Source organism: Psammomys obesus, unplaced genomic scaffold, assembly GCF_907164565.1.
Source record: "Psammomys obesus unplaced genomic scaffold, mPsaObe1.curated_primary_1811, whole genome shotgun sequence".
NCBI classification, from domain to species: domain Eukaryota; kingdom Metazoa; phylum Chordata; class Mammalia; order Rodentia; family Muridae; genus Psammomys; species Psammomys obesus.
The window spans coordinates 6327317-6344543 of NW_026585609.1; the positions used below are offsets into that span (position 1 = coordinate 6327317).

Sequence of the window (17227 nt, forward strand, 5' to 3'; positions counted from 1 at the left end):
CCTGTGCCACCACGCCCAGACCTATTCAAAGACTCCTACAGGGCAAGTCCCTAACTAAGCTAATGTTTGCACGTTTTGCTGTGGCTTCGTACGAGGATGCTAGTTTCTCTGTAATAGAGAGACTTTTTAATCCTCTGCTCCACACACTTTGGAAATTTATTCCCTGCCCTCCCCGTGGCATGTGCATACCCATACCCACAAAAATCTTTAAAATACTAAAATGTTATAAGAAAATGAATATAAGTTTAAAAAAATTAATTTAAGAAGAGTTGCCATCACATCTTTATTGCATACCCAGGTGAATAACTTAACACACAGCAAATGCATCCCACCCCGAGAACAGACACTGCCCCCTTAGAGAGGTCAGGGTGAACGTAGGATAGATCTATCACTGAGGCTGAGGAGCAAGGCATTTATGGCAAGAACAAACCCAAATTTTCCTGGCAGGGAGAACACAGTCCTGGTCTACTCCAGTAACATCCAGAAGAACTCCCGGCAAGGTACGCAGAGGTCCGGGGCTGGCAGCAAGTTTGGAGATGAGATGAGGACAGTTGCCTTGTAAGTCAGCGTCTACACTGTCGAGGCCATTGTGGGGCAGGGCACTGAGAGTAGACACCTAGTGACCTTTAACCTCTCCTCCCCAGGCAGGAAGGGCTGGGAGGGGCACAGCCAGGTTAGCTTCCAGTGTGAACTGAGGCGGGCAGGGCGGAGACCCAGACCTTTCTGAGTTTGTCCAGATCTGCAGTTCTCACTGCGCCGAGTGGTGCTCACAGAACCCGCCTTCCGAGGATGAACAAGCCAGTGAGTAGCCGGATGAGCGGATGTTTGCTCATACTCATGGGAGAGGTAAGAGTCCCACCCTGAGTTGCCCAAGAGTCCCACCTCCAAGAAGAATCCTAAGAATGGGACCAATGAAAACCCTGGCGCCCTGGGGAAGAAGCAGTCCGTTAGCCACAGCCGCCCCCCGGTGGAGGGACAGCAGTGCACTGGGCGGGCAACAGGCCTCTCGAGTACGCTTCCCTAGGATGCTCCGGACCCGGTCACACCTGCAGGACTCCTGGCTGGACCGGCTGCCTGACTCACTGTCCCACTCTTCCCCACAGTTAGCTGTCCCCTTTCCGTCCTTCGTAGTCGTTGTATGGACTGGCCAGGGCCTGGGCCCTTGGGATGGAGAAATCCTTTTGTCGATTCTGTAAGGGAAACAATCACAGGGTTAAACCTGTGAGATTCCAGAGCCATCTCAATGAACCTCCAAGGAATGCCCTTCTCAAAAGATCTCTGCTTGTCCTCCCTGAGCCCGTGTGCCACCCTAATCCCAACAGGCAGAACGGAGAAGAGAAGGCGTGCCTTCCCTTCATGATGGCCTCTCAGGAGCCACCAAAGGTGGTGACAATATCCATTCCCAAAGGACAATTGTCCCTGGGAGGGGCTGAGTGAGGAATGACAAAGCCACTTACCTGCAGCTGGAAATGAGTGGAATAAGGCGCATAGAGTGTGTCCCCAATCTCCTCAAGACCTGAAACAGGAAGAGAGGAGAAACTGAGGCACCAGGGCCCCATCTGTGTCTTCCTTGCTGTATCAGTTGTCACGGTGTCTGTGATAGTTGGTCCCAATGGGCCCCAGCAGTTCAAATTTCTCTCAGGGGGAGAACATGCCTTCCAGCCCCAAACCAGGCACTGCCACAACCTGGGACCTCGAGGACTTACTCATTTCCTAAACTTGAAAGCATGTGTCTGGGGAAAACCACAGGGATTTTAAACTTGAGCTGGCTTTAAAGCAGTTCATTCATTTCCTGCCAAATTTTTATCTGCCCCTGTCCCCCTACCAAATATGTCTTCATTAAGATGGTGTGAGGACCTGGACGTTGTTGGTGTGCACCTGAAATCCCAGCACCTGGGAGGTGGAGGCAGGAGGATCAGGAGTTCAAGGTCATCTTCAGCTACATAGTGAGTTCCAGCCCAACCTGGGCTTCAAGAGACCTTGTCTCAAAAAAAAAAAAAAGAAAAGGCGCGGCCAAGGTAGGTCCGCTGGGCACTTGCTGCCCAGCCTGGTGACCTGAGTTCCATCTCAGGACCCACATGGTAGAGAAAATAGGCTCCTGAAACTTGTCCTCTGACCTCCACATATATGTAACATATACACAAAGAATAAATAAATAAACAAGCAATATTAAAATTTTTACTAAAGAGTTGGGCTACAGTGGTGCATGCCTTTAATCTCAGCACTTAGAGAGGCAGAGGCAGGCTGATCTTTGTGAGTTGGAGGCCAGCCTGGTCTACAAAGCAAGTCCAGGACAGCCAAGACTACACAAAGAAACCCTGTCTTTAAAAAAAAAAAAAAAAAGTTTACTAAAAATAAGTAAACAAGCAAAGATAGCATGAAGAACATAGGTTTGCTCTGACTTGAAGAAATACAACAAACACACCAGTCACTACTGAAAGGAGGGAAAAGCTAACAAGAATATCTCAGTTCTGCGAGCACACATGGTGGAGCCATTCCTAGGACAGATGGGAAAATGCTGGACTCTGAAGCAGGCAGAAGACCACATCAGACAAGCAGCTGCACCTTGGTCAGTCATAGAGGCTGACAGCCAGGGATGACTTGAATTGTCTGGGCCGAGATAGAGGGTTTGTGGTGAGGAAGGCCTCACTATGTCTGAAGACCTGACATAACAGGATGTGGGAAATGTGGGCAGCAATAGACAGGGACTAGAAAGGCATCTGAGAGGAGGCACCCACAGGCCCAAAACATGACAAGGCAAGATGTCAAGCCAGGCACACACCTGCGATCCTAGCACTCCAAAGACAAAAGTGGATGAGCATAAATCAGAGGCAGTCTGGTCTTTACAGCAAGTTCTAGAACATCTGGGACTACATAGCAAGGCCCAGCCTCAAAAGAAGCAAACACAGAAAGAGAAACCAAAAAAAAAGGAGGCATTGGGGGCCTAGGGCCCTACAATGGATGTACAGGGTAAGGTAGGAGATTGAGGCCCTGGGAAAGACTGTGAACCTATGTTTCTATCCCCAGGAAACTCTGTGACCAAGCTTTAACAGCACAGTCTGGGGCTAGGACAGTTTCAATGGTACAGAGCTTGTCTGTCATGCATGAGGCCCTGGCTTCCCTCACCAGCACCTCCCTCTCTCTCTCTCTCTCTCTCTCTCTTATACACACACACACACACACACTCTCTCTCTCTCTCACACACACAAAACAACTATACAAGCATTTAGCAGTTCAGCAGTATGCATGACCTCAGCACTCTGCAGAAAGAGGCAGGGACATCAACACACATTCAAAGCCTGCCTGGTCCACATAGTTAGACCCTTCCTCAAAACAATTACAGCAGAGCCACCACCTCCTTCTTTATCGCTGGATCCAGGAACCCAGCCTTGAAGGTCCCTCTAGCCGGGGCCAGCAACCGCACCCCTTCCTGAGATCAAACTCAAAGATCTGGATAGCCTACAAGCAAGCAACAGATCCCCACAAGCCAGGGCGTGTCTAGCCCTCAACTTAGCCTTATTTTCTTCTGAAAACACCATCATGGCCCCTAGCTCCTCCTAACTGAGACAACAATCAAACCATCACTTTCTCTCATGTCCCGTGGGATCCTTCCCCTCCCACGGGCCCAGAGACACACAGTAAAAGGTGGCTGTTCTTCCTAAGTCAAAACCCTGGTGGGCTTGATGAAGACATCTGCCAACAGGGTTAACAGGGCTTCCTCTCTCCCACCCTCTGTGACCGCCTAAGGAAATCGCAGCTCTGGTCTATGCATCCAGAATCCACAAAGCTTCCACAGTTCTGCCAGAATGCCTTCAAAAAGATTATGTGGATCTATGTTTTTTTGTATGTGTGTGTGCATGTGTGTATGTATGTATGTGTGTGTGTGTATGTGTGTGTGGTGTGTGCACATGTATTAGTGCCCATAGAAGCCAGAAGAGGCCACCAGACGCCCTGGGGCCAAAGTTACAGGTGGTTATGAGCCACTCAATATGGGTGCTGGGATGGGAACGTGGGTCCTCTGGAAGGACAATGCATGGTCTTGACCTCTGAGCCATTTCTCTAGCCTCGGGAGTGTCTTTCGTCCTCCTGTACACAGAGCCCAAGTTCACCCATGTACCACTAGAGGGTCTTCCTCTCCTTTGTCCCATCTTTTTCTGGGTCAGCCTGGGTGGGATCGTATAGAAAGTACTGGATGAAGATTTGAGAGGCAAGCGTCCAGGTCCGCTTGCGTACAACTGGATTTTATGGGTAGCTACAATTAAGAGATTGTCTTGGTCCGGTTTTTGAATACTACTGAGGCCAAAAGACTATGGGAACTTGTGGAGTTGAACTAAGTGTGTTTTGTGTTATGATCCGGTCATGAGCCTATTAGGGCCAGGGAATGGTTTCAATCAGAATGGTTCCCATAGGCTCAGATGTGGGAATACTTGGTCTCTGGTTGGTGCAGCTACTTGGGAGGTTTAGGGAGTGCAGCCTTGTTGGAGGAAGTATGTCACTGGGGCGGGCTTTGAGAGGTTAAGGCTTCACCCCCACTTCCGGTTTGTGTTCTCTCTCTTTCTCCTCTCTCTGTCTCCTTCTTGCTTATGTCTGAAGATGTGTGTTCTCAGCTTCCTCGCCATGATGGACTCTTATCCTTCTGGAATCAGAGGTCAAAATGGCTTGCTTTGAGTCAGAGCATTTTGTCATGGCAACAGAACGTAACTAATACAGAGGTTGGTTTACTCAAGATCAGAACCGGTCAGTATCCTGTGGTTCCTTATAGCTTAGGTTGTTTTGTTTTGTTGGTGTCTGTTTGGGTTTATCTTAAGAACTACGTATTTGTATTTATTGTATGGGTGTGAGTGTTTTGCCTGCACCAATGTAAACACATTGCATGTGTGCCTGGTTCTCGGAGAAGAGGGTGCCAGATTCCTGGAGTTGGGGTTACCAGTGGTGAGCTGCCGTGCGGGAGCTGGGAGCTTCCAGTGTCTGTCTGTCTCTTCTCAGTTTTTGCTTCTTGGTTTGGGGGTGTTCTGTTGTTTGTTTTGTTTCTCCTCCCGTCTCTATTTCCCCTTTCCATTATTGGGACTATAGGTCGGCTCCAGGGGCCTTGGATGGGATTCTAATGCAATTAAGCCAAAACCAGGAGACATTAGGGCAATTAGGAAATAGCCTTCTGCTGCAAACAGAATTACTCCTGTGATTTCTAGAAAATTACAGGTTTAATAGCTGGGAATGGTTTGGTGGCTTTTCAGACCATGTCATGTACCCCAGGCTGGCCCTAAAAGCCACAAATAGCCACATATGACCTTGAACTTCTGATCCTCCTGCCTCCACCTCCCGAGTGCTGGGCTTACAAGCGTGTGCCACCATGCCTCCTTTTCATGTGCTGGAGGTCTCTGGTGTTTCACGCCTGCTTAAACAAGCACTGTACAGACCTACATCCCCAGCCGAACAAGTGTTCTGAGAGCCGTCTCTCTATACAACCCAGGCTGATCTTAAATGTTCGATCCCCTGCCTCCATCTCCAACGTGTTGGGAGCGTATACACAAGCCTACACTACTATGCCCAACTTCCCTCCCCCCATCTTTACACCAAGGCCTCTTTAATTGTACCTTGGGTGATTTCCTCTTGGGAGTAGGCTCTGTTCTCGACACCATAGCTCTGCTTCATGAGTTGAGGTTTACAGAAAGCATCTTCAACCGGGTAATCTGTGGGGCTGCGCTGCCTTGGGAGCCGCTGGAACTCAGGGAAGATGTAAAACACCAGGAAAACCCAGCCATTGGCAACCAAGGCTGTGCTGAGAATGGTGTCATCCCATTCCGGGTCAATGTCAGGAATGAGGAGCAGGACGATCCAGGCTACCCAGACAGCGATGGAGAGGAAAGAGGTGAGGCAAATGTGGACCCCGTGTCTCTTCCAGCCAGAAAAGGATCCACAGAAGGTGAAGGTGGATGTGAAGAAGGTCAGCACCATCAAGAACATCACATAGATGAGCAGCATGACGAAGTCCTCATTGCGCCGAGGAGCGGGCAACTCAGAAAAGATGTTGACATTGGTCCTGTTCATGGTGAGCACCAGGTATTCAATGGCAATGACGTCCTGGACCAGGCTGAAGCCCAACGCCAGGCTTAAGAGCACAAGCCACGACATGGGCTTCCTCCCTCGGACCAGCTTGATCAGGTTGAAAGCATGGGCCAGCAGGCAAGAGAAGCAGATGGCAAAGAGGACGCCAAAGAGGAAGAAGCGTGTAGGTCCCGTGGCCCCATCCAGCTTGATAATGAAGGCGAAGGTAAGGCCAAAGATCCCTAACACTCCCAGGAGGAACAGGAACTGGGTGGGAAGCATCTTTCGCCTGTTGGAGTCCTGCACTTTGCAGATGAGGATCAAGAGTGCAAACATGAAGGCCACTGCGGCCACAGCCCCGACTGCAGCCAGCGTTTCCAGGGCAATGCCCCAGCCTTCAGCCAGGTCGCAGAGTCTGTGGTACCTGGAATCCAGGTCAGAGCGGCAGCCGCTAGGGGCAGTTTTCTGGGTAGTCATTCTGGCTGGTCCTACATTTTAAAGACAAAGAAACAAAATCATCACCAGGCAAGCCTCCGTGACACAAAATGGAAATGGGATTGTCAGTCAGTCTTGCTTTTCAACTTGCTACATTAAAGCTAACCCAGGGGAAGGACTCAGGCCTCACTCTTCTTAGGGAGGCTACAGGCAGTTAATAGTTGCTGGGGAAGGAGAGACTTTTTCTTCTATGGTAAAGCCTCGGGTAAGCGGCCACACCTCTGTACATAACCCTGATTAAATGCATTTAGTCCCATCTCCCACCGCACCCCCACATCCACACACTCATACCCACAAAAGTTAACTCTTCTGTACCTCCTGTGACAAATTCTAAGGGCCACTGAAGACAGGGGACGGGCCTCACACTTTCCATATAACTCCACTAATCGCTTCTGGTTGAGTTTTTGGTAGGGCTCTTGCTTAGCATGCAAAATGAGCCAGGTCTAATCCCCAGTCACACACACACACACACACACACACACACACACACACACACACCTCATCCGTAGCTGAGCATGAAAGGGAATGGACACAGGTCTGGGATGTCACCTCACCCCTCTCAGCCCTTTCTGATTCATCACAACGGTCTCTCTATGGAAAAGGGGAAAGGTTCTTTGGTTTCCCCAGGTCTTTTACCCTCCTTGTCAATTGCCACTGTACCCTCAAGGTTTTGCTGTCTGTTGTCAAGCAGATGCCAATTTCCTTGATCTTTAGGAAGGACTTTGAACCTGATGACACTAAGCCTTGACAGAGATCGGTAACCTCTGGCCTAAAAGACACCTGCAGCAATGAACAAAGAACATAAGGCCTCCATCCCTAGTTTTATTGCGGCTGTGTAGGAGTATGCCCTGCCTGGTGCCTCCTGGTTCCCAAGACCAGGGCACAATAAAGGCAGTTGGTAGTGTGTTTTAAATATCAAGCATCTATTTAGTTAGCTCTGTGTGTGTGTGTGTGTGTGTGTGTTGAACCCAGTACCTCATACATGCTAAGTATGTGCTCTACCCCAACCCCATAAATAACCTTTTAGAAAACCTTTATGACTGTTTTTTTTTAAATAATTTATTTATTTTTCACTTTATGTCCACTGGTGTTTTATCTGCATGTGTGTCTGTGTGAGGATGTCAGATCCCCTGGAACTGGGGTTACAGACACTTGTGAGCTGCCATATGGATACTGGGAATTGAAGATGCTTCCCCTGCCAGAGCACTCAGTGTTCTTAATTGCTGAGCCATCTCTCCAGGCTGTTCATTTTTAATGACCCAATGTGATTCATTACGGCTGCTTATAGAAACACACTGTTGTTGAAGAAAATGCCCACCCCCACCACCCCTTGACCCCACAGCCCTACCAACCAGTAACTGCATCCTCAGGAAGGGGTGGAGTCTCATAGGCTCCGCCCCTTCATAACAAGGTATCGACAATTTTTTTCAATTAGCAATAATCACGCCTCAGATAAACCTCATTGGCTACGATACTGCCACTGCACAAAGCTCTGATCTGGTTTTTTGAGAAAGGGTCTCCTGCAGCCCAGACTAGCATCAAACCCCTCAAGCCCTGGGATTACAGTCCTGCACACCCCAGGCAGCAATAACGGCAAAAAATAAAATAAAATAAAATAATAAAATAAAAAAGTCTTAGTGGGTATTTTGTATGTGGTGACTAATTTTTTGGGAATCACCAATGTAGTTCACCTATTAACCCTCCTCCACCCTCTCCCTCAGCTGACTGGGATTGCTCAACAAGTCTAAAAGTGTCTTTTAAGTATTTTGAGTTTAGTCAGAGGAAAAGAAAACTCACCGAGAAGCTGAAAAGCTGCTGCGGGACCAGAATGTGGTCCTTCCTGAGGAGAAAGAAGAACCAGGAAAGTGGAGGAACACAGGCTCTTAGCTTTGCGCTAGAGCTTTTGCTCTCTGGTTAATTTGCATGTTTCACACTACTTATTTATTTGCTTGCACATTTGGAGCAGGGAGGCCTCGTGTATGCCACGGCAAACACGTGGAGGTCAGAGCACAGGAAGGAGTCAGGTCCCGGAACTGAACTCGGGCTGAGCAGCAAGCACCGTTACCCAGAGCCATCTCCCTGGCCCAGCTTACTGGTTTTCTTGAGACAGCATCTTACTTCTCAGGAGTCAACCTGGACTCCTGTCAATCCTCCTGCCTCAGACTCCTGAGTGCCAGGATTACAGACCGGAGCCACGCAGGCTACGGGACAGGAAACTACTTGGTGCTGCCTTAAATCCTTTTGGAATAAGTCAGGGCAAGAATAAATAAGGGCAAGAAAGCAAGGTGGGGTGGGCACATAATTGCCTGGTGGGGGCGGGGACCTGAAAGGGAGAGAGGGGAAGACCGAGACTAGGAGGGGGATTCCTGCTGAGTTCAAGCCCAAGCCCCCTGTTCCCCTTCACATTTGGAATGGTCCGAATATAAAATGTCTCCCTTGGGCTCGTGTGTGTTTACATGCTTGGTCTCAGGCAGCGAGCCAGCCTTTGGTGAAGCCTGCCCATAGAAGTGGGCCTTTGGGGGTGAGCCTGAAGATCTCTTAGCCTGACCCAACTTCCTGCCCGCTCTCTACTTCCTGATGGTGGAAACAACGTGACCAACCACTCGTCATCTCCTGTCACCGCGCCTTCCCCACCGTGATGGCTGTAACCCCTCAAACTGTCAACCAACATAAACCCTTGCTCCCTCTTGAGCGGCCTTCGGTCACAGCAATCAGAAAGGTAATTGGTATACCTGGGTTTCAGGTGCTCTGTGACTGGACCAAGTCACTGCGCTCTCTGAACCCGTGTTCTATGGAACAGGGAAGCGCCACGGAAGCAGGGGAGCTGAGCCCTTCACAGCGGTGCTGCTGACCCACTGGGAAGGTCCACATCTTTCTCCCAGCCCCATCTTCTTTCTCACCCAACCTCCTGTCATTAAAATATAGATGGCAAACTTCTAACCAACCCAAAACCAGGCCTAGCAGTGAATGAGGTCAGGGCAGAGATGGCTTGGGAGCCTGGGGGACAAAGGCAAAGTTGTGTGACTAGTGTGGCATTGCCGAGTGTGCCAGGGCGAATGGCAGCCCTTGATGAGCCCCTGGCTTCTGGCCTCCGCTTCTGGCCTCCACTTCCGGACTCTTCTTCAGCACTAAGTGGTGGGGCTCACACAGGCTTAGCCGTGGAAGCTGGCCCTGCCTGGTCCTTCCCAGAAAACCTCCTTAGTGAGCTTGCTGAGGAACAGCTCAAAGCCCGTTCTTTCTCCTTGAGGGATTCACCTCCCTCGGTCATCAAAAGTGACAACGGCGCCTTCTTCTGAGGAATGCCCTGGGGGGTGACATCAGGATCTCAGCCCTGCAAAGCTGTGACCTGGTAGCATTTTCATTTTCTCTCTAAATTCAGTCAGTAGTAGCAAAAGTTGCAATAGCACAGAGGAATGAAATGACGTCCGCTGCCGCAGACTGGGCCGGCACTCTGCCATTTCATGCTTTATGACACATTCTCCTCTTCATACGTTAGTACCTATCAGCTCATCTACTATTCTCAGATGCCTTTATAGGTTACCTCTTAGGAGATGAACGCCAGGATGGAGCCATGGCCCAGTGGATAAGGTGCTTGTCACATAGGCAAGAAGCCCTGAGTTTGAGTCCCCAGAACCCAGTTAAAAGCCCAACATGGCAGCAAGTCTCTGTCGCCCCAGGGCTCCTACAGGGAGATGGGAGGCAGGAGAATCTCTGCTCACTCTTGAGCCAACTACTCTGACATGTGCAATGGTGAACAACAGACTTTGCCTCAAAAAAAAAAAAAAAAGGAGAAGGCAGGATCGCTCACCCCGGGCTTTCGCTCACCCCGGGCTTTCCTCTGACCTCATCCTGAAGTGCACATGCACCCACACATGCACAGAATGTGTTTACCGAGGAGCTTATATGTGCAGTGTCACAGAGGAAAGCTATTTATAATTCTGTCTTTCAGCTGGCCTTGAAGGCCCATGCCTATAATCTCAGCCACCCGCAAAAGGATTACAAGTTTGAGGTCTGCCTGGACCACATAGCAAATTCAAGGCCAGTCTGAGCACGCTCTTTTAATCCCAGCACTTGAGATGCAGAGGCAATTGGATCTCTGTGAGTTCGAGGCCAGCCTGGTCTAAGGAGCAAGTTCCAGGACAGCCAGGGCTACACAGAGAAACCCGTTTTGAAAAAGCAAAATAAGAATGATGATGATGATGTTGATGATGATACAATTTTAAAAATTAAATTATATATGTGGAGGTTGGTTTTGAAGAGAAATTAATAAGGACAAAATCTGAGGCCACACTTGACAGTGATTGCTTTGAAGTCCAGCAGGGAGGCAGAGAGATAATCAGATATCTAAGTTCGAGTCAAGCCTGAGCCACATAAATGAGACGCCGTCTAAACAAGAAGAAAAGGGAACAAAGTATGACATAAACGTGTGAAAATGCCCATGCCCCCACAAACACATGATTAGAAAGAAGAAAATAATCTATTTTAAAACACATACATTTCTTTTGAGAGGGCTGAGGAGAGTTGCTTCTCCTTGATTCACTTTCTCTCTCAGCCACCATCTTGGTCTCAGAACCTTCCACCTTACCCAAGCTTCTTCGGACTCCACACCACTGGTTCTCAACCTTCCCACGGCTCTGATCCTTTAATACAGTTCTTCCTGTGTGGTGCCCCCAACCACAAAATTATTTTGTTGCTACTTCATAACCGTGATGTTGCTATTGTTATTAATTGTAATGTCGATGTCTTATATGCAGGATATCTGATATGTGACCCCTGTGAAAGGGTCATTTGACGTCCCGGAGGGGTCTCGGCCCACAGGTTGAGAACTGTTGGTCTACACCATCACTTCTGTCAAGCTCTGACTACTGAAAGGTTTCCAGAACAAGCGACCCTTCACGCTGTCAGTCTTCCTCCTCAGCAGGCACTAAGTGGAGAAGAGCAACCGTGACTTCCTCATGGTCCCCCATGACAAAGGGAGGGAGGAGAGGCGTGAGAGACGAGCAGAGATGGGAGGCGATTATGAAGGTAGGGGCGAGAGGCCCTGAGGAGTGGCCAGAGGTCAGGTCAGGTCCTAAACTACCACGGGCAGGTTGGGTTTGCCACGGTCACAGGACTGGGTTCAGAGACGCTAAGTCCGGTTTGGTTGGAAATGTCGGACCTGCAAGTGACGTTATCCAAGACAAATAACAGCACAAATCTTGGTGAAATTTTATTGCACCATGTGCTGTTTCATTTATTCCTCGTAGCCCCACTCTAATGTCTGTCTGTTTTTAAACAGGGTCTCACCGTAACTGAGGCTGGCCTTGAACTCACTACTGAGGGTGATCTTGAACATCTTGATCTTTCTGACTCTACCTTCAAAGGTCAGGATTACAGGTGTGAGCTACCATATCTAGCATTTTATTACTCCCTTTGACAGGTGAGAAAACTGGAGTAAAAAGAAATTATTTTTCCAAGGCTATGTGTATGTGTGTTTAATGTTTCTATGGGTTTTTAACTTTTTAACATTTGCAAAGAAATTATCCAAAATGTCTGTTTTCATTTTTTTACACAAAAGCTTTAGAGTGTGTATGTGTGTGTATGAGAAAGAGAGAGAAAGATGTGTACAGGTCCTCACAGAGGCCAAAAGAGGGTGCCTGTAGCTCCCCTAGAACTGAAGCCACAATCCATGTGGCCACCCGATGAGGGTTCTGGGAACTGAGCTCAGGTCTTCTGGAGGAACAAGCGCTCTTAACAGCTAAGCTGTCTCTCCAGTTCCTTCCTTCCTTCTTTTCTTTCTTTTTTTATATTTTTCCTTCTATATTTTTAAGATGGCTTCCCTGTATAGCCCTAGCTGTCCTAACTCTCTCTGTAGACCAGGCTGGCCTCAAACTCAGAGATTTGCCTGCCTCTGCCCCCCCAAGTGCTGGGATTAAAGGCGTGTGTCACCACAGCCAGGCCTTTCTTTTTTTAAAAGACAGGGTCTAGACTCGTAGATAACCTCAAACTCACAATCCTGCCTCCATCTCGAGTGCCAGGATTCCTGGCATACACTACCATACCCGGCATTCCAAGAGTGTTTTCTATGGGATTAGGAATTCGGGGGTGTTCGAGGCCTTCTCATACAAAATCATACTCCTTGCCTCAAGTACGTGAGTTATTCTCTTAGTCAGGAAGCCCTTGACCCGGCTCCCAGTACTGCTGTATTTCTTCAAAGCTCCACCCCAACTCAAGCTCTCTTTGTGTCATATCGTTATTAATCCCACCTCACTCTAAATGGGCAGGTCTCTTCCTAGACTTGACAGTGAAGTACTCGTTTCCCGTGTGCCTGGTAGTGGCTACACGGTAACACCAGCACTGACCAGCTTGTTGGATACCAAGCTCCATGAGGACATAGAGAGGGCATTCTGTCTGTTGGCATCTCTCTCTGGCTACATGTTCTGCTCAGTAATTCTGAGCAGGTATTTTGGACTAAGACTGACTGCTGAATATTTCCTGTGTGAGTAATAGGGATGACGTATTTATTTGAGACAGGGTCGCTCTCATTCTCACATGGCCGGGACTAGCCTCAAACTCCTGACCCTCCTGCCACCATCTCCCCAGGAAACAGGCGTTCATTCATGAGCCACCACAGCCAGCTAAAGGGGTAAAAAAATTTAAGATGAATCTGTGCACATGTTTTCTGACCCTCCTACTTTTATCTGGGCTGAGTTCTTCCAAGGGAGGAGTCCCACAAAAATGTTCCTGCACTTGAAAAAGGATTAGTTTAGATGAGAAGTACCTCTCCGGGATCCCTGAACTGGGTAACCATCCCAGTTCCCATCACATAAACATGACACATCGTGGTCGCGTCCTGTGAATAATGCCTTACTAACACGACTGAGTTCAGTTTCTAGGTAGTGACGAAAGGAAAATACATCACAACAGATGGAGATGAAGTTGACAACAGGGCTCAGGCCTGTTTTTCACTTTCATACAATGCCTGAGAGTGGTACCATCTCACTCTTATTCTCAACAAAGCAAGCAGACTCTAGATTAATAAGCGAGTTCGATAAAATACTAGAAATCACTGTGTGTGATGGCATACACCTGGAATGCCAGCACAGTCAAGGCAGGTGGGTGTTTGTGTGTTTGAGGGCAGCCTGGTCTACACAGGGAGCTCTGGGCCAGCCAGACCTATGTGGTAAAACCCAAGCTTACAAAAAAAAAAAAAAACAAAAACAATTAGAGATCCACTGTGTTGAAGAAGAAAACATTACAGCATGAAAATGTTAAAAGGTATGCGCGTCATATTGTGTGGGCGTGTGCTTACGTGCAGAGGCCAGGGAAGGACCCTGAATATCTTTCTCTATCATTCTCTGTCTTTTCTTGAGACAGAGCCTCTGGCTGTACCTGAAGCTCACCGTTTTGGTGGACCAGCTAGCTAGGAAACTCCACCAGGATCCACCTGTGTCTGTCCCTCCAATCATGGGGTTACAGGCCAGCGTGGCCATAAGCTGCTGCCCGGGTTTTACACAGGTGCTAACTCACGATTCCAGCTCAGGCCCTCCTGTTGATACATCAAGCGCTCTTTCTTATCTGCTGAGCCTTCTCCTCAGCACCTGTAGACTTCTTAAAATTGGTCCTTGGTAGATGCCGCACATAAAATAAATAACCAACAAAAATCTCAAAAAACATTTTCTGGATACCTTAACAGAAACTCTGCCTATCTTCATACCATTCATATCTCCATTATTAAACAAATAATTCACACCCTCTGAACCGGCTGTTGTCAAGCCCTTTCTGTAATGGCAGGAAGTAGCTCAGTCTTTGGAAGCCATGAGTTTGTAACATGAAAGTGGCCACCAATAATACAAAAACAATATGTCCCCATGAAACTACTTATTAAGGAGGAAAAACAAAACAAAACTAAAGGCTTCTTTGGACCGTGGACCATAGTTCGATACCCTTACTCTATCCAATGGGACCTGTCCAAATAGTCATGAATGTTCACCAAAAACTGAGTGGAGCTTAGCGCACCAAGCATCTGAAATCCTAAAATAAGCAGAGAGACCCAGTGCAGGGGCTCACAGCTCTACTCCTAGCCCCTTGAAACAGTCAAAGTGGAGAAGTAGTTGAGCCCTGGAGTTTGAAATGCTCCAGGGCAACTGATCAAAACTTGGTCTCAGAAAGGAAGAAGGACAGAAGGAGATCTATAAAAATAAGAATAAAGTGGGCACAGTGGTGCATGCCTTAGTCCCAGCACTTGGGAAGCAGAGAGTTCAAGGCCAGCCTAGTCTATATACTGAATTGCAGACTAGCCAGGGACACAATGAAACCCTGACTCGAACAAACAAACAAACAAACAAACGCTGTGTTTTCAGAGGGTAGCTCAGGCCTGAAATTGCAGCACTCAGGATACAGAAGTAGATCTGACTGCGGCAACCTGGTCTACCAGGGAATTCCAGGTCAACCAGGGCTGCTTGAGTCCCTTTCCTAAAACAGTAACAGGAGGGAGCAGACAAAATGGCCCAGTGGTAAAGGTGCTTGCTGCCAAGACTAAGGACCCAGGTCCTTACACAAGCCACACAGTTAGAGGACTAAACCAATTTCCTCAAGTCGTCCTTGGACCATCATCGTGTGTGCACTGTGACATGCTCCCACTGACACAACACAGACAGGAGAGAGAGAGAGAGAGAACACTCAAACAATAAAAAAGCCAGCATTGCTCTGAAGGTCAGATCCCCTCAAGTGAAAACCCTGTTCCCTTTACTACCTACTGTTAGCTCCTTTTCCTCTGCTCTATCTGTGGATCTCCAAAAGGAACAAAATCCTCAGAGGGTGGAATTGGAAATGCAAGTTTTCAACCACCTGCTAAGGAGACTGTTTAACCACAGGGGAGCAGGACCTACACACAGAGACTCAAGGGCTCCCCACCACCTCTCAGCATGAGGACCGGGGGCAGGTGGCTGCTTGGTAAGTTACTCGTTTCTGCAGACCCACGGAAACTCTGGACTGCCTGGCGCCAGGTAGAGACCTTTTCTTGGGAAATCACAGAGATTGCCCTGGCCATTCACTTTGGGCCTGGGGGACAGCCTCTCCATTCCGGCTTTGATCCTAGGACACCTCCCAACTCGCCTCCTCTTCCTTCTCTCCATCAGTGGTGGCCAGCACGCAAACCCCTAAGGGTGGAATGCTGGCCTCACCCTCCCCTCCAAGTCCCCAGGTCATTGAATTCTTCAGGAATGAGCTTAGAACAACCCTCTAATTCCAAAGAACCCTTCACCAGGCTTCAACAAAAGCCTCCAAGGAGAAAACTAGCCTGGAGAAAAGTCAGGCACATTGGTCCTTCCAATTCCTGCATCCAGGAAGGCTTTTGCCATTTGGGAGCCTTCACCATGGATGTGTAAGGGACAATTTTGGACAGGCTGGTGACCTACGCCTTTAATCCCACACTCTGGAAGCTGAGGCAGAAGGATGGCTACAAGCCTGAGGCCAGCTTGAAAGTCTCAAACAAAAAACAAAAACAACTGTTTCCTGTCTTCAGATTCAATGTGATCAGCCAACCTCCTGTAAGCCACCATGCTTCTCTGAGCAGACAGGCTTTTCCCCCTCTTGCTGGTCAGGCAGGAGTTAAAGGGGGAAAGGGGCTTTGACACTGAGCCTGGGGACTTTGAGAAAGATCTGGAAGTCACTCTTTCTGACCTCCACAAGCCTTCTCTCCTTTGGGAAGGAAGCAGCTGACACCCTCTCCCTTCTCTATTCATTCACAGCCCCTAGAAACTCAGATGGGCGTTGAAAGCTTCGTAAAAACCCATCTTCCGCCAGTGGCTAGGTGGGACCTGTGGGAGTGGCCTGGTGCAGTTTAAGACAGACCTCTCTTAATTTTAATATTCAAAACTATCGTTTTGTATTTTGAGACAAGGACATCCGTAGCCCAGGCTGACCTGGAACTCACTACGGAGTCAAGACTGGTCTGTAACTCTTGATTCGTCTACCTCCCAGGTGCAGGATTAAAGGCCTGTGCTACAGTGCCTAACTGTTTGCTTACTGGTCTTCCCGGCTGGTCTTAGCCTGGGAAAGTCCAGAGAACACGCTCCTAGGTGGGTGAAGCTAAAGGCATTCCTTTCTCGGTTTCATCTGTTTCTCCCAGCCAGCTGTAGTCCATCTCAGGCTGGGCTGGCTCAGCTCTCCTGCCCCACGGCTCCCCACGCCCCACTCTCCGGATTTAAAGCCGAGGCCCTGAGCGCTCCTTGGTACGCGCCTCTTACCTGGGTGCCGGGCGCTGGGGGTGAACCTAGAACTTGCGACTCGCGCGTGGGAGAGGAGAGAACGCGACTCTTGGCTCCTGGGCACGTCCCGGGACACGGATCCCGCCTTGGCCGGGCAGAGCAGTTATAAAGGCTTCTGTCGCCGGAGGGAGGGAGAGGGTGAGCTGAGGGACAGGGGGCGGGGCGGGGGGGGGGAGGACACGCCTAATCCAGTTCCGCGGCGGCACCTCTCGCTGTTAGGAAAGTAAAGTCACCGCGCCAGAGAACGAACCGAAAGCCTCCCTGACGTCAGAAGCACAGTCACTCATGAAATAGGTGGCGGGTTTGTGGGGGAAGCACCCCAGAGTGCCAGGCGTAGCTCCCCAACATGAGCGCTCAGGCCAGCAAGAAAAGGCCGCGGAGTGAACCCCCCAGGCAAAGGATGAGCGCCGCTGGCCGTCGGCTCCTGGAAGGGAGCC

General features: G+C 49.1%; 1 protein-coding gene and 1 non-coding gene across 3 annotated transcripts; both read right to left on the reverse strand.

Moving 5' to 3' along the window:
• Positions 1 to 254: 254 nt before the first annotated feature.
• On the reverse strand, positions 255 to 16943 carry Gprc5a (G protein-coupled receptor class C group 5 member A). 2 transcript variants are annotated; one of them, XM_055610756.1, is made up of 5 exons: positions 16770 to 16943; positions 8338 to 8380; positions 5595 to 6533; positions 1458 to 1516; positions 255 to 1190 (listed from the first exon to the last, which is right to left on the reverse strand). In XM_055610756.1, exons 3-5 carry the CDS (start codon positions 6520 to 6522, stop codon positions 1104 to 1106), a joined length of 1074 nt encoding a protein of 357 aa, XP_055466731.1. In that variant the 5' UTR covers positions 6523 to 6533; positions 8338 to 8380; positions 16770 to 16943; the 3' UTR covers positions 255 to 1103. The 2 variants fall into 2 exon arrangements, with proteins under 2 accessions (XP_055466731.1, XP_055466738.1); XM_055610763.1 differs by lacking the exon at positions 8338 to 8380 and having other exon boundaries at positions 16770 to 16888.
• LOC129680438 (U4 spliceosomal RNA) lies at positions 7886 to 8032 on the reverse strand. Its single transcript, XR_008720693.1, has one exon. It is a non-coding gene; the product is annotated as a U4 spliceosomal RNA (small nuclear RNA).
• Positions 16944 to 17227: the final 284 nt, after the last annotated feature.

Excerpts from the sequence above, each read along its gene's own strand:
- Gprc5a (XM_055610756.1), bottom strand. The coding sequence starts at position 6,522 with ATGACTACCCAGAAAACTGCCCCTAGCGGCTGCCGCTCTGACCTGGAT. Across the intron at positions 1,517-5,594 it reads CCAAGAGGAAATCACCCAAG|GTCTTGAGGAGATTGGGGAC; the intron begins GTACAATTAAAG and ends TTCCTGTTTCAG. Across the intron at positions 1,191-1,457 it reads CCACTCATTTCCAGCTGCAG|AATCGACAAAAGGATTTCTC; the intron begins GTAAGTGGCTTT and ends TTTCCCTTACAG.